The following is a 23,729-nucleotide window of genomic DNA, read 5'->3' as shown; positions in this document are numbered from 1 at the left end:
ATAAAAATGTGTTTATTACATTGACCTAACCTCTGTACAACATCCTCCAACATCAACATCAACAAAAGTTTTTGTTTGTCAACCGTGGAGATGAGTTTATACTGTATGTTATAAGAAAAATTGACAAAATACTGGACAATAAATAGGGATGGATTAAATGCTTCAAGGATTAACTCACTATCTATGGTTTGCGATCAAAACCAGACTGCATATTGCATAGGTGACACTTGACATTTGACGACACAATTGATTTCTGAATTAATTATACATTTTAGCATTTGAATTGCCTTCAAAGACAAGCCATCACTGCAAAACTCCCATTTGTATATTACTAGATGTAATTTTGTTTACTTTACATTTCTAATTTATATCCATCAGTTCATTAATGAATATGGACCAAAGTGTTCAAGTCCTTGTTCCCACAGGGCTGCTCACTGGTATCCATTGTGGTAGCTTCCGTTTGAACCATGTTCTTCCTCCTCTTGCATGGTAACCCCTCTCTTCACTTTCCAGCCTTGTTTCCGACCCGACGTATTATCTGTTGTTCCGTAACTCATTTTGAGAGATGTGCCGTCGCTATTGAGCTCAGACTCTTCAGCGAGCTCATCTTCTTCGACAAAGTCACATTTCTCCTCACTGGTACTCTCAGGGTTGGCCCAGTCCTGCTGTTCACCCGAAGCAAATATGGCATAGAAGATGACCCCTGTGTAGTGCACCATGGATGCGATAACAAAGACATTCTGCCACTCAAGACGGGTCTGTGGAAAGAGAGGAATGAAGAGAGTCAAGGGAATATCCTGACAGAAACACAGGATGCACATCTGAGATAACAAGTTTTGTAATAAATCTACATCCTGGTGCTCAGTCGAGATGCTGCTGTAGTGTTTTTAAAAGGAGAATTATTGTAATTTTTATTTAACCACCTCAGTGTATAGTTTAACTTCCACCCCTGCATCCACTTTCTATGAGCACTCTAAATCCGGGGTCTCCAAACCGGTCCTCTAGGGCCGTTGTGGCACTTTTGTTCATACCGATCGAGCACAGACAGTTTAACCAATGAGGTTTCTGCTAAAAAAAAAAAAAAAAAAAAAAAAAACTGCACCTGACTGCAACCAACTGAGTGCGTGAAAGCCGGGCAAATGTTTATTCTGTTTATCCTGGTAGCCTCTCTTTTTTTTCCTCCTCAGACAAAACTTTTTGTTTCTTTTGTTGTTCTGCCATCTTTGCAGAATTCGCGCAAAAGCATTTACATCGACTTCCGTCTTTATAGTGAATGGGGAAAGAGGAAAGTGAAGCATGCTGTAAAGCAGTCACAAATTTTTTTGTGTGTGGCAGGGTTCCTGCCACCCTCCTCAAAGTTAATTAGTGCGGGTGAAAGCGATACTACTACTGCTACTTTGGGCTAGGCTAAAGTCGTTATATTTTTCCTCTGTAATCTACATATTGGACATTATTTTTGCCAGAGATGCCAACAGTAGCACTACCTGTTTCACCAATGAGATGTCGCAACAATAAACACATTACTCTGTTATACCAATTAATGTCTTTTCTCCACTAGAGGGCAGGCACTCATGCTCTTTGGATGGGTAATGGGTCATAGTGTTCTGGTCTAAATTTAATGATATTTGTGTCATCTTTTCTGCATAATACGGTCATATAATAGGATCATCAACTCAGCAGGGAACCCTAACCATCGAGCCGAGGACCGGTACCAGTCAGAGGTGCGGTTGCTACCGGGCCGCAGAGGAATAACAAATAATTTGTTAATGAGCACAATCTGGCCTGTGCCTCTTGACTAATCTGAGTAGAGGTTTGATTACGTCGCCCTCTAGTGGTTGGCCGCCCTTTCTGCGGTGTTTGCACACCGAAAGCAGCTCAGCATCAGTCGATGTAAACAGTAACGTTAGCTGCTGTTGGCTGCGTGCTGCGGGCGGTGATGTCTTTGGACAGTTTTTTTTACAGGGAAAAGGCCACTTGCTGAGCCAGAAGAGGAGCATACAACCAAGACAATGCGACCAAGGATATTTGCCGTCAAAATTTAGGAGAGGCCGCTGTTAAAAAAGGTTGATTTAGCGTATGGTGAATTATGTTTTCCCTGCAATTAATATTCGTTTTTCGCCCAGTCGTGTTATTTTATATTCAATGTAATTTTCTGGCACACATTGCTGGTCCGTGAAAAAACGGCATCACCAGTCTGTGGTGCAAATATGGTTGGGGACCACTGGGCTATTGTACAGAGTACTCAGTGTACTACTTGGGTAAATTTTTGTACTTGAGTAAATTTTTGGTTGGCTACTTGAGAAATATTATTTAGAAGTAATGCTACTCTTACTTGAGTGACATCTTGAGTGACTCTACTTACTTCTGGATATGTCACCCACAGGCTGCAAATAGAACGACCACACCAAGCTGCTGAGAAGCGCTTTAGATATTATCGACATTATGTCCAATTTAATTTCATGTCCGATAACAATTACACGTACCAATAAGTTACAACTACAATGTCCCATCTTAATGAATGCTATTTTATGGAACACAAAATGTAAATGGCTAGCTCATTGACAAAGACAACGATTAGAACAACTACATTCAAGCCTTGAAATTAGCTGTTGTAATAATACTAAGCTATACTTTTAAACACGTTTTTTATTTATTTACGGTATATAAATGAATAGTTGTACCTTGTGTATGGTCAGTGCCCCAACAATCAAAGGACACACCATTCCAGAGAGTGTTCCCACCCCATTGGAAATGCCCATCAGAATGCTGGCATAGCGTGGCGCAATGTCCAGATGATTGACATTAAAACCTGACAACACAGTAAGCAAGTGATTGTGTGACAATTGACAATTGTGAATTGGAAAAATATTCATTCACAAATGCTTATGAGAGGCTTATGCAGCAAGATAAGCATCTGTATACACAAAACTCAAAAGAAATTAGCGATATTGGGCTTTCGAATGAGAATGTTGCATGAATCTAAAATGCACTAAAAAAACTTCTAGGTATCATTTTGATCTTTAAACCTTTGAAGCTCAATATCCCTATTATGTTTTTCAAGGACTGTACACTATTACTTATTTCCAATCACCTTCCCCCTTTGAAATTCACGTGAGTACCACTAATAAGTTCAGGTCGGATAGGAAGGCGCCACCTGTCTCGGCAACTTTCGCACACATGTCCCATGTTTATTGGTTGTGGTTTCCATTTTCAGGGTAGGTAGGGGTAGGGTAGATATCCGCATTACCACATCATGTTTCAATTGGCCGTTGGTAAAGTGGGGAGGGAGCAGCGCGAACCTTGATATTTTCAAGATGAAAGATGTATTTTTTAAATAACAAGACTCACTAGTACAACCCCTAGCAAAAGGTATGGGACCACCAGTCTCGGACGAGCACTCACTCAGACATTTTATCATGTAGAACAAACTCAGATAAAAAAGCTTGAAAAAATAATGAATTGGTTCAAAAGTGCAACTCTTTAGCATTCAGAAACAATAAAAGAAATGAATAAATTAGGGCTGTCAAAATTATCGCGTTAACGGGCGTTAATTAATTTTTTAAATTAATCCCGTTAAAATATTTGACGCAATTAACGCACTATGCCCGCTCAGACAGATTTAAATGTCAGTACAGTGAAAGGCCAACTTGTTAATTGTGTTTTATGGAGTTTTTCTGCCCTCTGCTGGCGCTTGGGTGTGACTTGCATATGTTATGTGGCGTAATGTCACCCTCTGCTGGCGATTCAGTGCAGCGGATTATTTGGGTTTCGGCGCGCTTTTCTGACGTGATTATATGTCGACGTGAACTCACACTAATAGACAGTGCTATTCAGACCAGCTAACGTCCGCATCCAGTATTCAGTGGCAGTTCTCATAGCCCCATAACACTGTTTGTGTCTAATACATGCATCGCTTGTGAGTTATATTCCTCCTTTGTTTATATTCATGAGCATTAGATAGCTATTGATGATGTGTATTTGAATTTGTTCACATGTATGGTGAAATGCAGTTACATTGTTAGATGCTTGTGAGCTAATTGGCTAGTGCTACTGCTCAAATGGACACGTGTGTGATTTATGCAAGTTATTGACACATTGCCTTGTTATTTTCAGTTTTACAAAAATACAAGAAACGTGCTCCTGTCAAAAAGAGATGACTTCAGTAAAGCCCATGCAACTTTGCCACACCGTCTGATTTCTTTTTGGAACTTATGTTCGCTATCTGTCAATTTGTGTACTCACACACATTGAGGACAGAATAGGACTACTAGTTTATTTTTTGATTGAAAATTTTACAAATTTTATTAAAACGAAAACATTAAGAGGCGTTTTAATATAACATTTTATCCATGGATCACTTTAACAGAATGTTAATAATGTTAATGCCATCTTGTTGATTTATTGTTATAATAAACAAATACAGTCCTTATGTACCGTATGTTGAATGTATATATCCATCTTGTCTTATCTTTCCATTCCAACAATAATTTACAGAAAAATATGGCATATTTTATAGATGGTTTGAATTGCGATTAATTACGATTAATTAATTTTTAAGCTGTAATTAACTCGATTAAAAATTTTAATCGTTTGACAGCCCTAGAATAAATACATTATGGTGGTCAGTAAATATTACTTTTATAGGGCAAGTGCAGGGAAATATATATGGAATCACTCCAATATGAGCAAAAAATATATGGAATCATGAGAAACAAACAAAGAAATAACAATCAAAACACATCTCTAGTATTTAGTAGCACCACCCTGGCTTTTATGACAGCTTGCAGTCTCTGAGGCATGGACTTGATGGGTATTCGTCATCAATTTGGTGCCGACTCTCTTTGATGGCATTTGCCAGATGATCCTAGCAGGTCGGAGCCTTGCTGTGGACCATTTTTTTGTATTTCAACCACAGGTTTTCAATAGGGTTGAGATCTGGGCTATTTGCAGGCCATGACATTGACTAGACGAATCTTTCTCCAAGGAATTCTTTAGCAGTTTTAGCTCTGTGGCATGATGCATTGTCACCTTGGTAAATGACAAACACATTTTCAATAGAAGGGATAAGAAAGCTGTCTAAAATTTCAATGTAAACTTGTGCATTTATTGAAAATCTAACCACAGCCATCTCCCCAGCGCCTTTGCCTGATATGCAGCCCCATATCATCAAGGACTGAGGAAATTTTGATGTTTTCTTCAGGCACTCATCTTTGTGAATCTCACTGGAACAGCACCAAACCAAAGTTCTGCTTGACAAGGTGATGATGATTCCATATTTTTTTTCCTCAGAACGGAGTGATTCCATATATATTTCCATGCACTAGCTCTATTAGGGTAACATTTACTGACCACCACAATGTTTTTTATTTATTTCTTTTAGTGTTTCTGAATGCTAAAGTGTTGCACTTTTGAACTAATTCATTATTTTTTCAAGCTTTTTATCTGAGTTTGTTCTGCATGATAAAATGTCTGAGTGAGTGCTCGTCCAAGACTGGTGATTCCATACTTTTTGCTAGGGGTTGTATATTTCTTTTCCTCCTCGTTGGTCAGTCAGTAAAGAGTTACATTGGCAAAACAAGCACTTTTTTCCACATCAAGCTTTAATAATATATTGATCCAATCTAGCAAGACGAGACAGAATATTGCCCAGCACTGCTTTTATGCCCTATCTTTTTTTTTTTTCGCTCCTCGGAAGCTGTGCAGAGCCTAAAACATATCAAAATTCAAGTGATCACTTGCATATTAAGGCAAAAGAAAAATAAGTAGGGGCACTTGTAAGTCGAGATAGCACTGTCATACCTGAGATGGCAAAACCACTAAAGCCTACAGCAAGCACCAGGAAGGAGATGGCCACAGCGCGGGTGTGTGAAAAGCCAACCACCAATAGGAGAGTAGCTTCCATACCAAAGCCTGCAAAACAACAGCATAGTTGTGATGAACAGAACGAAATGCCAGTTGCAAGAGGAATGAGTAAGAAATCAGGCACTAAAGCGATTTTGTTTACATTACGTTACAGCAATTTATGGATATCACCGACTATGGTTGATCTAGACGATCATAAGAAGATTCCGGGCCAAAAAACAACATTTCAGGCAGTACTGCATTGAAAAACTGGCATCGTCAAGTGAAGGATATTGTCACGTGGGCTCAGGAACACTTCAGAAAAGCATTGTCAGTTAATACAGATCATCGCCAAGTTTTTAATTTTGCCATGCGAAGCGGAGGTTAGACATCATCAATACCCTAAAACTTTACTTTACTGAGCCCGAGCTCATCTTAGATAGACTAAGGTTAAGTGGAAAAGTTTCCTGTTGTATGACAAGTTCACATTTCAAATTTATTGGAATCATGTACGTTGAGTCCTTCAGGACAAAGAAAAAGCACAATCCAGGATGTTATCAACACAAATTTGAAAAGCATCTGTGATTATATAGGAGTGTGTTAGTGAGCAGGGCTTGAGTAATTGGCACATCAGCGAAGGCAGCATTCATGCAGAAGTATACAAGCATGTTTTGAAGCAATGTATACTGCCATCCAAACAATGACTTTTTCATATAACGGACACCCCTCCTTTTTTCAACAAGACAAACCCAAGCCACATTCTAAACATACAGTATTGCAATAGGCAACGAGTTCAAAACTGTCTCACATTGAAAATGTGTAGCACTTATTGAAGCACAGCCACAACGTGACTATACAGGAAACATTTTAGGTTAAACTATCAAATTACAAGGTTTTTTTTTTTTTTTTTTTCAACTACAAAAATCAAACAGAAATACCAAATTGATTTCAATTTTGTACACTTTGAATGGGCTACTGACCTGTATCTTATTATGGTGAAGAAGTCGAATGATTGAAGGTGGCTCTTTCGCTTACTAACATTTCAGCATTAAAACAATGTAATTCCTGTGTTAAGTCATTCACCTGTAGTATATACAGAAGCCAACTGACCTTCAAGTTTATAGTTTATTATTCCTTTATTATTTACAGTATACAGTTGATTTTTAGGTGGCTGCAATTAGCTGTCAACTAGTCCTGGTTTAGAGACATTTTTAGGTCTGTTTAGAGGGATTGATGGACTTATCTTGTAACTGCTTTACCAATATTGGACCATGTTGCTCTTACAGGTAGTCCCTGAGTTACAACGAACCCGACTTATGTGATTTCGACTTCACGACGCTTGAGTCTTGTCCACCATTTTGTCTACAGTCGTGTTTTTTTTTTTTTTTTTTTTTTTTTAGTAGTGTAACAGTAGCCCCTTTTAGACTTATATCCCGCTAAATTCCCTTGTAATGTGGCACGGGATTTACCTGTGTAATGGCTTTCAGACATGGGGAAATATACCATGAATTACGTGGGTTGGATATATTCAGACTTATGCCGTGTTGGCGGCTTGGCGCTCTCTGTGCAGGGAGGGCGGGGGATGGGATTTTATAACCCGGACATTACGTCATTTTTGGTCAGCATTGACAACAAAATAAACCACACATTTCGAAAGATGGACAATGGACAGTCTCTTTCTTGGCTCTAAGATCCAGTAGCAATTAAGTTTCGTTATGTTTCCAGTTTAATTTAGCTAATTCCAGTTTGCCATGTTCATAATTGCATTGTTTGTTTACCACTTTTCGTCTCTCATCTTACTGCAAAGAAAGAGGAAATGATCAGCCCACCCGCGAATTAATCAGCTACTTTCATATGTGTCATATACTTTTCATATACGCCCCGGGTAAGTACCGGACATTATACTAGGACCTGATTATGATTAATGTCCGTGTCAGTCGACCCACGAAATTGCTTACAGACATAAGGGCTACCCGTTTAAATCCCAGGACTTAACCGGAGTTTAGTGTATGTCAGAAAGTGGCTAGGGTCTCGTCCAGCCACCTCTCAGCATTTATGGTAAGCACAGAATTTTTATATTTTATTTTTTACTTAATTTTATTCATAAATTACATATTAATATGTATAAATATTACGAGTTTTGGGATAGTTATTTTGAGATTTAGGGGTACTTAAAGGGTTCATTCCAATTTACGTGGAAATTTGGGTTACGTTGCCAGTGTAGGAATGGAACTCATTGATAACCCGTGACTAATTGTAGTTTCTTTGACCTACCTCCACAGTTCATGAGTTTCCTCACATTAGTAGTTGTCATGATTTTGTTACTCCGCAGGAAGTCCGCCAGCTGTCCTCCGATTGGAACAACCACAGTCATCACCATGTGGGGCACAGCAGACAGGATACCCACCTTTAAGAGCATTATACATTCTTACAGCATGTAATATAAAATGCACATTCATTCTGTTTAACAAGTGTGAGGGAAGCACAAGGTCAACCTTGCTTATGGGGAATCCAAAGACCTCTTCAAAATATGCAGGCTGGCTGATAAGAAGAAGGTAGAAAGTCCAGCTGCGGCAGAAGTTGGCCACGATGATTGCGTAGACTGGCATGGAGGTGAAGAAACGACGCCACGGTGTCTTGAATTTCTTATCAAATAAGCGAAGCAAATCTTCAGTATGTAACGTTGAGGGCTGAAATGATCATTTGACCGTTAAATCTTGACCAACCTGAGTTACACTCAGGTGGTGGATTGTTTCACCGATGCTGGACTCAATGTATGTCCTTTCCTCATCCGTGATGGTTGGGTGCACTGCAGGACTTCCGTAGGCCAATACAAGCCACAGGGCGTACCACAAGATTCCAAAAAAACCTTTTTGGAAATACAACAAATAAGTGAATAGATGCTCAAATATGGCAATTTATTTTTTAAAATATTGATGAGAGGCATTCAAATCAATAAACTGTTTCAAAACCATGACACACTACCTGAGAAGCTTCATCATTCAGATGAAACAATGACTCACAGCACCCAGACAGGAAAATGCTATTTTACAACAATAAATCATGAGATCATATCGCACACAAAACAGAGTGGATTTTTATTAAAACACATTTACAGGATGTGAATTTTATGTCAGTGCTTATCATTTTAATCAATCTCCAAGCAATTCAGATACGATTTATTGTGCAAAGCATTCAAAGCACAAGTGCCAGTAAGGAATCTTTATTGTTCGGTAATGATAGGTCTCCATATTTCCGTGTGTTTGTTTTTTTGTTTGTTTCTTTCTTTTTTTTTTTACATATTTGAGGGCAGTGACAATATTTAGAGCATATTGTATACCTATTTTCGGGGGGGGGGGAATATATACATATATATGTGTGTGTGTGTGTGTGTGTTATACATTTATCCTGTATAGTAGGCTCATGAAGGGACATACGTATATCAAAGTTCTCGGTGTCAGTTTGAGGACCAGCGGCAAAAGTCAGCCATGTTGTGCTACAATTACCGGTAAGGGTCTTTCTAAGAGAGGCATTACGAAATATTACAGTAACAGTATTTTTCAAACCTAGAATTTGAACCGTCATTGGTGTGATACCATCTTTAAAAAGCATCTCACCAGATATATTTCTAATAGGTGCATTGGATACATTTTATTTATTTTATTTATTTATTTTTAAACCTCTCCTGTTCAGCTGTGAACAGCTTTGAAGCAGTGAACAGGAATGGGTTATGCGGGGACAGAAGAAAAAAAACACAAGAAAAGAAAGAAAAGAAACACAAACAACAACAAGAAATACATTGAACGCCTACACTAACTATTAAGATGTTGGTGCTATTGTTAGCGAGATGTATTTCCGGTTAACATCATGAGGGGGCCTGTTGACCAGGGAAAGAAGGGAAGGGGGGTGGAGAACTCTATAAGCTAAGTGAAGGGGAGGGGTAGCGTCTACACAAATCAGCTCTGTGATCTAGAATCCAGTAATCGTGTGAATCCCTTGTGAGTGTAAGCCCGTTGGCAACCGACCCTACACCGCCCCACCGCCAGTCCCGGCACCATGCATTGGATATAATTAAGCTCCTAATTTTTTCTTTTTGCTTTAATAAAAGTAGTGATCCATTATTGAAAATTAGTGACCCTTAAACAGTTTTCATACTACAGTGCTGTTCGAAAGTTTGTGAACCCCACAGCGATGGTCAGATTTTTTGTAAAAAAAACTAAAATAACCTTATTAAATGTTAAGTTATACCCAAATCCACAATACTGACATTCCAAATAATGGACTGAAACAAAAGAAATAGTTATATTGTCATTCTTTATTTAACAAAAGTGGTTGATTTAAGAAAAACTCAGATATCATGTGTGCAAAAGTATGTGAACCCCTTCAGTTAATAGGATATTGCGCCTCCTTTTGCAGAGATTACCTCAACCAAACGGTTTCTGTAGTGACTAATCAGCCTCTCACATCTACTTTGGGGGATTTTTGCCCATTCTTCCTTGCAGAACGCAGTCAGTTGAGAGAGGTTTGATGGGCGTCTGGCATGAACTGCTCGCTTCAGGTCCCGCCACAGCATTTCAATGGGATTTAGGTCAGGACTTTGACTGGGCCAGTCCAGAACACGAATCTTCTTCTTTTTCAGCCATTCCTTGGTTGTATTGCTGGAATGCTTTGGATCATTATCATGTTGCATGATCCACCTTCTGCCAAGCTTTAACTTCAAAACAGATGGCGTCAGGTTATGTTCTAGGATTTGACAATATTCCTCAGAATTCATGATTCCCTGGACTATGTGGAGTTGTCCAGGTCCTGAGGATGAAAAGCAAGCCCAGATCTTGACATTCCCACCTCCATGCTTCACTGTTGGGAGAAGGTTCTTTTGGTGGTATGCAGTATTGACTTTTTGCCAGACATGGCGGTTTTGGTTGTGACCAAACAGTTCAATTTTGCACCTACATCAGTTGATGAAAACTCTTTTTAATTTAGTCTCGACAACACAACTGTTAAAAAAACAAAAAAAAAAAAAACTACTGAATTGATTGATTAGGAAATCAGGTTGAAATAATAGAAAATTCCAAAATGTTGAGGGGGTTCACAAACTTTTGAGCAGCACTGTATACTGGTAAATGGTTTTTAATAACTTATTCCATATTTTGCAATTTGCCAGACAGTTTGGTTAAATTACAAACTGACTAAATGATGACATGAAAGTTGTGTCTTCAAATCTGAAATGTTTCTTTCTTGGGCAATTCCTCTCACAGCTTATTGTTGATAGAATATCTGAAACTCTAAAGTCTTAGTGGAGGACTATGTTGTTGTTTTCTTTCATTTTAGACAATTTTACATGCACACCACATAAATAATTGCTGAAGTTGAAGTTCTTACCATAGATGTAAAAGACTGATGGCCACCCAATGTATTGAACCATCACACCAGCCAAAGGCATGGCAATCACAGCTCCTGCATAGGATCCTTGAATATAACAAATTTTATTTCAACGTTATTTATTTACATTACATGACATGTAATGATGCCTGGGTATTTGGTGTTGATCCATAATGAAGTTCTTCATTATGGGAAGTATTTTGATCTTGTAAATTTGATAACATAGTGTGATTTTGGATATAAGCTGAGGGGAGTACTTTTAATTCTAGTGTTTTGCTGTATTGCTCTTGTCAGTGGTCCAACGAATAATGCAAATAGCAGGACTGAGAGTGGCCGTCCTTGTCCAGTTCCTGTTTTTAAAATAGAACTTTGTGAAGTGATCCAGCTTGTTGCGACTATTGCTTTAGGTGAACTGTACAGGGCTATGATGTAGTCGTGGCAGGCTCCCTTTATGCGAATGCGTAGGGCCCCGAACGAAACAAAAGGCCCGAATCTGGCAACCAAAATCTGGGTATTTTACATAGCATGTCACTGTAAATCCAACTTTAATTAGATATGATAAGTGAACCAAACTCCATTTTTATCAACCTGCTGTAAATACTTTTTTTTTTTAATAAGTAAGCAGTAATTTGGGGCTGGAAAAAATGCCTAACTTGATGTATCTCAGTTAAGTCAAATTAGAAAAAAAAATGTTTGGGTACCCAGAGTTCTTTGGGCGTTCTTTTAGACATGCGCAGATCAGCCTCGTCTATTTTGCGCTTTTCTGACACCAAACCATTCCCACACACGTCCACGGTGAACCGCACTGTCAGCCAGAGAAGGCTACGTGACAGTTTGTCAAAGAGTAAAATATTGTAGCGACTGTTATTTATCTGTTCCGCCGCAATGGATGATGGGTAGTTGTGGCAACGACGACTGAGTGTATTGATTGTTGTTGCTATGTCCTGTGTGTTCTGTTAAATAAAGTGTGTTGTTTCTTGGGGTAGTGCGGTGTATGAAAAGCTAGTCTCTGTCATTCTTCTCCACGTCCCTCGCCACAATGTTTACGTACTAAAACGATTTGAAGTAAATTAAGGTGTTGAAGAGAGCTCTGGTTATACTACATCAGGTTATGCTACTTATTGTTCATTTCAAAAACATTCAGCAGCGTGTTAAGACCCAATGTCTCTTATGTCTTAAATGCATTGTTGAGCATTTGAAAATAGTTTAATCAGCCCGAATGAATCCATTAAGTGTTCTCCCTTCATCTATTACAGGGGTTGGGTCATTACTGTATGAAAATTTGTTATTGATTAAATTAGCATGTGCTGTTTATATTGGAGAATTGTTTTAGGGAAACAAAATGAAGTTCACCTGCATATGATAAATGAGCAGCACTAAAGCTAACTACGGTATCACTCAGTACTCGAAGCTCACAATGAACAAGTTACTGTAATCTAATTCATGCAAATTATTTTGAGTACGGCAAACTCAAAATAAATAAATTACCGTAATCTAATTCATTCAAGTTAATTTGAGTATTGAAAACTGAAACTCGGATGAGTCTGCAAAACCAAATTTGTGAAGTACAGTGATCCCTCGCTACTTCGCGCTTCAAACTTCACGCCCTCAGTAAATTGCGGATATTTTTTCAATTAAAAACGGAATAAATACAAATAAGCCATCCCGAGCCGATCACGTAGTCTCACTCTCCCTACTGCTGCTCTTTTTTGGTCAGGCAGTGCACTGGAGTTGCATATTAAAGTTAACAATGATTGACAGATATTTGATGTTTGATCTTGCCACAGATGTTTGGACGCCGAAGCTTCAAAGCGCCGCATGCGTCAATCATCCTTTAACTTGTTTAACAGTTGCTGTGGCAGCTTGAGCGGATTTGAGTGGACTCACTCAATGAAGCTTTTAATAAAGACAAGTTTTTCTACTTTTTTTTAGTTTAAAAATAATTCGGTGGGACAAGTTTTTATTAATTATACTTTGAGGAAAAAAAAGTGAAAAACATGTCTTATATGTATCTCTTTTCAATGCTAAATCTGAAAAAATACATTGAACACACAAAAAATATGTTTTGGGGGAGGGGGCGGGATGCGCTATTTTGCGGTTTTTCACTTATCGCGGCGGGCTCTGGTCCATTAACTGCGGAAAACGAGGGATCACTGCATCACAAAGAGAAAACAACAATCACCTGTGTGTATTTTTTTTAAATTAATAACATGCGGTACAAGCTAGCATATCTTTGGCTTTCAGCGGTGTTTGCCAAGAAGTTGGCCAAAGTGAATTAGCCACCGACACTTGATTAAAATTTAATTCCAAAGTGACACCAGGTGGGAGGAAAATGTATCAAGTCACCCAGTCATTCCTGCCGGGAACACAGTTTAGCTAACAACGTAGCCAATCTCAAGAAAAGATTTTTTGTTTTGTACATTGGCATTTTGACACATATGTGTACTATTACTGTATACGCACAGAGAAAATTGCAGTGCTGTATGTAACATCATTAATCAACTAGACATGCCTTGGAATATAAATAACAATAACATTTAAAAATAAAATAACAATTAGACAAAAGCAGGTCAACAATCTACATGTTCTAAAGAACGGTCCTAATTGTCAACTTTTATTCGTAAAAAGAAGGCTGAATTACTTGTTGTTGTTTTTTTCTTTATATTTGAAACCTTTTTATAATACCGGTACTTGTTGTGCATCAGACAAATCCAGACTCCAATCTAGTCTCCAGCGGCCCTCGGATGATTTGAGTTTAACACACCTGTTATTGATCCACTACTATCCTTGTGGGGACAAGTAATATTTATACCGTAAAAACTGATGTAAAAATGTTTGCCTTTATAATTGTGACTCACCGCAGAAGGAAGTTGTAGCAAGTCGACTGCGTTCAAGTGGTGGGGCCCATTTCGACCACATCCCATGGCACGCTGGGTAAGTGACACCCTAGTTTAGGAATGTGCCAAAAAGAAAGAAAATATGTTTAGTAGCAATTTCTTTAGAACTCAACAATTGAGAACTTTACCTCAACTAAGCCCTGCAGGATGCGAACAAACATGACGCAGCCATAGTGCACCCTTGCTGCAGAAGGGATAAACATATTCAATACTGACGTCAAGAAAATGGCAGCTCCGAACACCCTGCAAAAGAAGAAGGTGGGTTATTTGGTGAGAAGAGAAATAATCCATGATTGTTATTTAAGTATATATATTTTTAACAGAGTTTGCAATACACTGGTGACTGGTGTCACCCTAATTTTGATACTTAAAACACAGCCTGAGGCTTGCCGTGCTAACTGCTTTTTAGATGATGCCGTCACATACTTGAACTCATCAATAGAGTTAAACCTCAAACCTTATACACAGCTTCATTTTTATCTTTGTTATCCATGCAAAGATGCATACACCGTATCTCACTGTCACACTTGTCATGCACTGAGGTAGTGCCATTAGCTCCACAAGTTTCTCATGATTCTCAGTTCTTTGCCTGCTTCTCCTACACTAAATCCCCCTTCTCTTCTTTTTCCAAAGCAGAGTGTAAGTGACACTTGTAATATTCCAGTGGCTGGTGTTTCAGAAAGAAATCAGAGGCAGGATCTTTCATTATTAACTCTGTCAGTGGCGTGTCCTCTTTTCCTGTGAAGCTTTTATTACAGGACTACTATCTGCTCCATCAGTGCTGTTCAGAGCACTGAACACTTTTAACCATTTAAATGCAACACCTTCGAGGTGTTTCTTATTGGTGCATCGTCTTGCTGCAAGGGCAACTGTTGCAATTTGAAAACCATAACACTACATTTTCCCAGTTTTCTGATTTTCTGTGCTTTTCAAGGGGTTCCAGAAAGGAGGAGCAGAAGAAATAGAGGTCCCAGAACAGTAGACCTTGTATTCCAAGCGTTGAAAGACACACTTGGAACAGGAGCAATAGCCACACAGATGATGGTAGTCTAAATCAATAAATATACGTTGAGTGACAGAGCTCAAATGGCGTCCCCTATACGCAGGCTAGTTTGAAATACAATTACATCACAACAAAATTATGCCAATTTATTGAAGAGGGCTCACAAAAAGGAGGAAAAAATCTATAGTACGAAGAAAAGAACAAACAAAGATAGTTGTATGTGTTTTATTTTTTGTAACTGTTGGACATTGTTCCACAGTTTACTGGTCCCTGATCTAAAGACTACTACCGTATTTTTCGGACTATAAGTCGCAGTTTTTTTCATAGTGTGGCTGGGGGTGCGACTTATACTCAGGAGCGACTTATGTGTGAAATTATTAACAATGATATCATTTCACATGTTATTTTGGTGTTTTGGGGTGACACTGATGGTTTGGTAAACTCGTTAGCATGTTCTTTATGCTATAGTTATCTGAATGACTCTTAATAGTCTTAGTCTGTGGCACTTTCACGACCAAGTGGGGGCGCACTCGCACTTGTTTACGCGAAGAAGAGGGAGAGCGAGAGAGAGAAAGAGAGAGAGAGAGAGAGAGAGAGAGAGAGAGAGAGAAACTCGGCTGCGAACCTACGTTAATTATTTATGCTTGTAAAATATCTCTACAGAGGCAACGCCTGTATGTATCATTATTTTTGTTGTTGTTGTTGTGTGTTTTCCACCCGCCATCGGACACTTAAAGCCAGTTGTGTGGTTGTTTGAGTGATGTGCTAATGCTAGCGAACGCATGCTAACCGTTTGTGTCATTGCTGTAAGATCACCTAATTATCATTTATTTACGTTGATGCGAACCTGTTTGGTATCGAGGACGAAATTGATTCAGCAAACTATACGGACGTCCAGCATCATCATTTGGGAGTTTAGCTCGCTGTATAGCCAGGACCGAGCCGTAGCGTCCTGGTGAGGACAGTGTATTCGCATTTCGTTGTTTATGCATCATGTAACATCATACTTACTTACTCAGCATGTTGTTCTCTATTGTATTTTTATTTTAAATTGCCTTTCAAGATGACATATCTGTTCTATGTGTTGGATTTTATCAAGTAAATTTCCCCCCAAAATGCGCCTTATGCTCCGGTGCGACTTATATACAGTATGTTTTTTTTCCTTTTCGTTGGGCATTTTATGACTGGTGCGACTTATACTCAGGTGCGACATATAGTCCGAAAAATATGGTATATTAATTTTCCATGCTGCTTATCTTCACGAGGGTTGCTGGCGTGCTGGAGCCTATCCTCGACAACTACGGGCAGTAAACAGGGTACACCCTGAATTGGTTGCCAGCCAATCGCTGGGCACAACAAAACACACATTCACGCACACACTCGTACCAATGCACAATTTTGAGTGTAGACAACTTTAGTGTTACAGTTTATTTTTGAAAAGTGCTCAAGTCATTAATAACAGGTAATCAATGATTTACAGCAAATTCAGTATCATTAATGACTGATTGTTGATCAATTAATCAATGTACAAGGTCGGCATTAATAAAGCAAGCAATTCATAGGGTCATAAAAAAGTAGTTTGAGAAAGCCAAGCCACTTATGTCATAAATGGATGTGACCTGTTAGCGGACAGCTTGTTTGAGATGAAACCACCAGGAATTTGAGTGACGATGTAGCCCCAGAAGAAGGAGCCATGGATAAGTCCAACTGTCTCTGGGTCCCAGTTGAACTCAGCTTTCTAAAAGGAAAATGTGAACAAAAAGAAGGCTGTACAATATATGTGCTGTATAACAAAAGCACTTCTTGATAAACTATTAGTTGGAGGCAAGGGCGTAGGTTTGGTCTAAACATTGGCAGGGATGATATAACAGCATAACCTGCATGTACTGTACACTTTATGCTGGGAATTTTACATTAATAAGACCAAAGAAATTGGGTGAACGGGGTCAGGGCTACATCTCTCACAAATATGAACCCTTTTAATTAAAAGCCTAAATGATCAATGCAAAATAAATCTGGATTGACTTATACTAAATTTCATAGGTATTGGTTCAGGTGATACACCATTCGATTCAAACCTTTGTTTTCAAAAACTATTAAAGAAAGATTTTGAAAACTTCCAGAAATAATGTCTGGATTTTATTAGCAAATTTAAGTTGCAATATTTGAACATAAATTATATTAACATACACAATAAAGACAAACTTGTTCATAATCTCTTAACTATCCAAGAGTGCAAAAAAATAAATAAATAAACATTTATCTTAAGACCACTCAACATTGCCTAAATAAAGATATTAAATGTAACTGCAAAAACTTATTAGTCGGGGAATAACAAAAATAAATAAAATAGGTGCCTTCTTACATGTAAAACACTACTGCTTTTGTCAACAAGCACAGCCAAACTCAACAAAAAATGAAAGCTTCTTTGGGCTGCTTTAAGACCACATAAAAAATTAAAATAAATAAAAATTGGGGTGAAGGGGTTAAACTCACTACATTTCTCACAGTTTAATTGGAAAACACATACATGAGGACACTTCTCTCTAAGCAGCTTCCTATTCGAGTTTTGCAGGTTAGCAATCGTTCACACGATTGAATGTTATTCTAACTCTGATGCAGTTTCAACTTTCAGTAAAAAAGTTAGTGGTGTGTTCCCCACCTCAACAACATAGACGTCTTTTTACATTACTTAGAGTGGACGCTGCCGGCCGGAAAAAAACTTCTAATATCCCCTCTTCGAAGGGGGTGGAGGAGGCGGTATGTTGTCGACATGTCGTATTTCTGTCGGGGCTTTTAGTGCGTGTGTAGTGGGTGAGGGGTCAAGTCATCAGCCAATCAAATGTGCGTTTGAGGGGGGAAAAATGGACTGGCACATTTAGCAAGTTTAAAGGGATAAATGTAAGTCTGAACAAAATGAAAATAATTCACTTAATAATAGTTTGATAATGGTCAATTCTATTCTTACAACATACATGGGTAATTTAGATTGTTTTCCCATAACTGAAGTCATTATGTATTGCAAATAAGTTTGCTTTAAAGTTGGTTGGGACAATTTGAGCATCCTGAAAAGTTGGTAGTGTTATCTCCCCACCGTCCATATGCAAAGCTATGCCCTTGGTTGGGAGTCCAACAATAAATGTATAAAAGTATTGTCTACCTGAAGTACTTCAGTTCCATTAACATATACGGTGTTGTTATTAACCATCTCCACAATTGCAACACCGAGGTTACAACGGATACCAAAGGAGATGCAGAAGCCTAGACCACTGAGTATTGCGATTATGTAGCGCTTGGGCAGACCGCCACAGCTGCAGTCAAGCAGAGGAGCAGGACGAGATGTGGATGCCACTGGACGCCCATCCTCCGTGAGTTCAATGTGGTTTTCCTCTTCTACATTGCTGCCATCTAATTTTCTGCAGAGCAAAGAGCAGAACAAGGCAGGACACACCAAGTTGCCTGTCAATTATAGGGTATTTACTATTAGAAAGTAAAATCAAAACATCATTTTCATGTGCATCCCAGGGTAATTAAATTTGTTTAATGAAATTGTAAAATACAGAAATCGACTTTTCTAATGTTTTACAGTATAGAAAAATATCAATAAAGGCCCGTTTTTACAGGTTTCTGTTTCTGAACAACAGGGCAAAAAATCTTTTACAAATATGATTGAAATGAATCAGTTACTTTTGACTGAAGAAAATAAACAGCAAGCGACGTTCCTCATTCACCTGCATTTATCAATATTAAAGGAGCTTTATGTAAGACTAACAGCCAAAAAATAGTACAAATGGTACTGCAACAAGGATCAAAATATTGAAGAGCACATCGTGCCCTTTCCCTTTGGGTTGCCAGATAAGCTCATCTCAAAGGAGAGTCAAGCTGGGATGAAAGAATACTCAGTGGGAGGCAATGAGTCCTTTGTTAAATTTCAATCAAAAGAGAGTCATACAAATTACATAATAATGTTAACGTGTGAACATACAGCATGTGTAGTCTACAACCTACAGTATGTCTATTACATACATAAAGTTACCGTAATTTTTAGACTATAAGGCGCACCTGACTATAAGCCGCCACCCACCGAATTTGACACAAAAACGGCATTTGTTCATAGATAAGCCGCAATGGACTATAAGTCGCAGTTGTCCTCACTGTATTATAGGATATTTACACCAAAAGATATTAACCGATAACACTTTATTTGGCAGCGGCATCATAAGACTGTCATAAGACTAAATGGACCACCATGAAGCTTTGAACCAATTGGTGGCAAAGCTTCATTGCTTCAGGAAGCTTCTTTTGGCTATCACTGTTCCCTTGGGGGAGAAGGTCAACCTTTGCTGCCACCTGCTATCAACACTGTTGTCGTCCAAAATGCATCCTAGCATGCATTGACGCGTTACAGATGTAAATAACAATCAAAATTCATGTTCTGTGCTAATTATTTTTCTGTTACTGTTCTAGTTGTTTCATTAATTAAATAATTATGGTATTCAGTACAACTTTATTTGACAGGTGTGCCATAAGGCTGTCATAAGACCATTATGATTATGACATGACACTGCCATGAGAATTAACGAATGCTTATGATAGATTTCATTTTGTGTCATCTGGCATATTATCACACTTTTGAATGGATGTAAAAGAGCTGGACATAAATGGAGTAAGCTTTCATTTATGCCCATGATAGTGTCATGTCATAATTATGACGGTCTGATGGCAGTGTTATGACGCCACTGTCAAATAAAACGTTATCTATCAACCAAATAAATCAACAAATGAGCCGCACCGCAGGATTCAAAATGAGGGGGAAAAAGTAGCATCTTATAGTCCAAAAATTACGGTAAATGAGTATATGCTACAGTCTTCAAACATAAGGGGTTCAAATTGCAACGGGGTTAAGTTGGAGCACGAATAAATAATTACTTTTTGTGAGGTAGGTTAACACAAAGATAAAAGAGCCGAGATCTGAGCTTCAAGTTAGTTTCTATCGCCATGGCGTGAGGCCTACTCTCAAAACAACTATTCTCAAGATATAAGCACACTGGCAAAGAAATATCTCATTTGGTAATGCACTGACAACATCCACAAAGACTATTTTATTCCTAAATCATTAATGAATTCCAATTAATTAACAACACATGTACCCAGGTATAGACGCTATCTTTTTACTCAAGTAAGAGTAGTGTTACTTAAAAAATAATATTACTAAAGTAAATGTAGACATCCAAAAAATGTACTCAAGTGAAAGTAAAAAAGTATTTGGTGAAAAGAATACTCAAATAATGAGGAACATTGTGAGCAACTGCTTAAGATATGTATATATATTTTTTTTTAACAATGTTTTTTTTTTTTTCCTCGGCACAAAGTTATCTATATGAACTGTTATGATTGTACTGTACTATAACATATTATATAACCACATTAAGCCAAAGAAATAAAACAACAAAAAATTGACTTCGGGCAAGAGAAAAAAAATCTTCAGAAATTAAGCATTATTCGTCCAAAGAGCATGAGTGCCCTCTACTGGATGTAACATATGAACCTATTTCCTATTATGAAACTAAAAGCATCACATTTCCGGTTTTCTGTGGTCAATTGGTGGTTCCAAATAAAAACTGGGAGACAGATTAAAATCCACGCTTTCGAGTCATGTTGACGGCGGCGCTCTATGACAAACACTTAAATTTTTAGGGTGATTTAAAGATGTCACGTGATTGAACAGGCCTGTGTGATCATTGAACAGCAAGCTTGAGTTTTATTGGTATATTGGAGTCACGTAATTATTATTATTACGACATCTCATTGGTGAAACTGACTGAACCACTGTTGCTGTCTCTGGCAAAAAAAAAAAAAAAGCAAAATATAATATGTAGAATAAAGAGGAAAAATGTAACGACTGGTGTAGCCCAAAGTAGCAGAGTAACACCCCTTTCCCACTGGCCAAAAAACCCATGTCAACCCACTAACAATGTGGGAAAGGTGCAGCGACCCGCCTCGACCCGTGTCAATCAACCCGCCAAGCGACCTGCGTTAAAATCACCTCGGCTCCGATCGTCATGCAGTGTGAAAGCAAAACCCCGGGTCAACAGTCAACACCCTAATCTACGTGGTGACGTAGGCTCTTACTTGATGCGTCATAACAATTTCGACCATTTTGAGGGCAGTAAAAAGCATGAAAACAGAACACAAACGGAAAGGAGGCTTCCATGTTGCTCTGCATTGTTTACTTCCTTGAACTGAATGAATTCGGTCGCACTTGTGTCGACGCGTATCTTAGCGTGGTGACGTCACGTAACCATACGCACGGCTGAGGAGGGGTGGGGGGTTAGACGGGTGGAAAAAAAAAAGACGGCTTTTTTTTGTCAATGGGAAAGGTGCCAAATGCCAATTGCTAGTGGGTTGCATCGGCTTGGAAAAAACACGCGTTGACCCACAAGTTTCAATGGGAAAGCAGCATAAGAGTAGCGTTTCTTCTACACAAATCTACTCCAGTTAAAGTAAAAACTATGGATTAGTAAAACTACTATATTTAGAAGTACAATTTTCCCAAAAAGTTACTCAAGTAAATGTAACAGAATAAATGTAACGCGTTCCTACCCACCTCGCCCAACATGCTAAGCATGTAGCATGAGCATGCCAACTTTGTTTATATTGTTTATACATCTCCTAATGTCAGTTTACCATACATGAAAGCAATATGGGAAAACTCAAAAGTACACCAGTTGTCAATGGGAAATCATGCAACTTTGCCATTTGTCGTGGATTGCATTTTTTACATCTGGTTCCTTTAATGCTATGTACCTGAGTGCTATTCAAACACCACTCGCCTGCATGACGGGTAAAGTCTTTTACCGCCTGTGCGCAGGTATTTTAGCAGACTTTTTACAGGCAGACTCTTTATTTAAAAATTGCTTCTTCCTCTGCCCAGGATGCACCGCCCACTAAGTGTGACTACCAAGCATGTTAGGGCGCTTTCACACTAGCACTTTTTGGTCAGTTTTTCTTTGATAGTCCACTTCGTTTTGCAAATGTGAACGCGTATTCCAACTCTAGTTCGAACCAAACAAACAAAACTCTGGTCCGCTCAAAAATCGTGGGTCTCGGTCCACTTTAAGCTCACCCTGCTTCGCTCATGAATGCAAGTGGACCAGGGTGCGCTTATGATACATTACGTGCAGCTGCTGTGATGCTCCATGGTCCCTTCCCTCCTTTTCTAGCTTTGTCCGATCAATGAGTGCGCCTTTCATTCGCGTGATGCGACTCGGAATGTTCGGTTGGCGCAGTGTGAATACTGAACCTTTTCAACAAGTCATTTGCAAGTCGGAACATGGTCATCTTATTCTAATGTGAAAGTGCCGTTATTGTCACCGCATAAAGCCATACACACAGATTTTGACATGTTATGGTACCCTTTGACCACATGGGGGCCCAATGTGCATAGCCTTATCTGCATATGCAGTGCGGCAGCTCTGGTACTGTACATTGCAAGACAAAATCATTATCATTTATGACATGCACATATTACATCAGGATTAAAATGTGGGCCATTGATCGCAAATGAATATGTCAAAGTGCACACACTAAAAATATAGTAACATATAATATCCTTGATAATTGTGACACGAAAACTATGTTTATTTCTTGTGTGAGAGCTGCAACAACATGCACATGCCAGTGAATTATTTATCTGACATAGAGTATGTATTAGTGCCTGAAAATTAACTCGATTAAATTACGGGTGTTGCTTTACATGTCAAAAAAATGCTGTTGTTTAAGTATCATCTGACAACATGTTTGACTCAATAATCCCTCTCACAGTATTCATTTTTGTTTTAAATGCTCACTCCTATTCACTCGTAGACAACTTTTACAATATAATAATTATATATAAAAAATTAAAAAAAAACTCTTACCGTTGCAGTTTCCCTAAAAAGCTCCCCACTGTACTCTTCATTTCTTCTTCCGTCCCAGGGATTTGCTTCGGCTCCCTCAAAGAGCCCAAAGACATTTTGGTGTCTTTATCGTCTTTATTTAAAAAAAATAAATAAAATCTCCTTGATTTCTTATGACCCCCAGAAAATCCACTAGATGTTCTCCATTCTTGCTGAGCTTGCAGGCTAGGAAGTTGTCTCCAGTTTTGAGCAGTGCCAAGGATTAAATAGAATTTATCCAAGTACTTTAATTGATGACCTACTGGGTTTCAGAGAGGTGGAGAGAGGGTTTAAATATGTTGGTGCATTCCTCAATGCCAATTACATCTCGGAAAAGTTCCATTTGCAAAGTTAACTCATGTGTAAAGTAGAGCGTATAATAGCAGTAGATCCAATTTTTAGTTTACAGCTGGGGGTCATTTTGAAATACAGCGAAACCGAATGCACACCTTCACGCTACCTCCCCATGTCATCTACTCCAAGAGAGGAGGGGCAGGTGATGCCCAACCCCTTGCTTTCTACACGCTGGTTCTCTTTATCGTCTCCATCATCTTCGCTCCAATGTCATCTCGGCAGGTTCATCTGATCTCAGCCAGGCAGGTGAACAATAAAAGATGTATAAGCTTGACAACTTGAATTCAGGAAAGGCAAAGGTTTAATGCGCTATGA

General features: G+C 38.6%; 1 protein-coding gene across 1 annotated transcript; it reads right to left on the bottom strand.

Moving 5' to 3' along the window:
* slc17a8 (solute carrier family 17 member 8) lies at window positions 1-23,487 on the bottom strand. The gene is made up of 12 exons (XM_057836698.1): window positions 23,043-23,487; window positions 18,284-18,539; window positions 16,743-16,861; window positions 14,249-14,363; window positions 14,082-14,169; window positions 11,224-11,310; window positions 8,568-8,710; window positions 8,337-8,486; window positions 8,116-8,248; window positions 5,800-5,910; window positions 2,682-2,809; window positions 1-758 (listed from the first exon to the last, which is right to left on the bottom strand). Exons 1-12 carry the CDS (start codon window positions 23,135-23,137, stop codon window positions 432-434), a joined length of 1,752 nt encoding a protein of 583 aa, XP_057692681.1. The 5' UTR covers window positions 23,138-23,487; the 3' UTR covers window positions 1-431.
* Window positions 23,488-23,729: the final 242 nt, after the last annotated feature.

Source organism: Corythoichthys intestinalis, chromosome 5, assembly GCF_030265065.1.
Source record: "Corythoichthys intestinalis isolate RoL2023-P3 chromosome 5, ASM3026506v1, whole genome shotgun sequence".
NCBI classification, from domain to species: Eukaryota; Metazoa; Chordata; class Actinopteri; order Syngnathiformes; family Syngnathidae; genus Corythoichthys; species Corythoichthys intestinalis.
This window is presented reverse-complemented; position numbering and strand designations above follow the sequence as displayed.

Bases quoted from the DNA above. Each gene is read 5' to 3' on its own strand.
- slc17a8 (XM_057836698.1), bottom strand. From the start codon at position 23,137: ATGTCTTTGGGCTCTTTGAGGGAGCCGAAGCAAATCCCTGGGACGGAA. The intron at 11,311-14,081 runs GTGAGTCACAAT...GTTATATTCAAG, and splicing joins TGCTACAACTTCCTTCTGCG to GATCCTATGCAGGAGCTGTG. The intron at 8,249-8,336 runs GTTGACCTTGTG...ATGCTCTTAAAG, and splicing joins TTGGATTCCCCATAAGCAAG to GTGGGTATCCTGTCTGCTGT.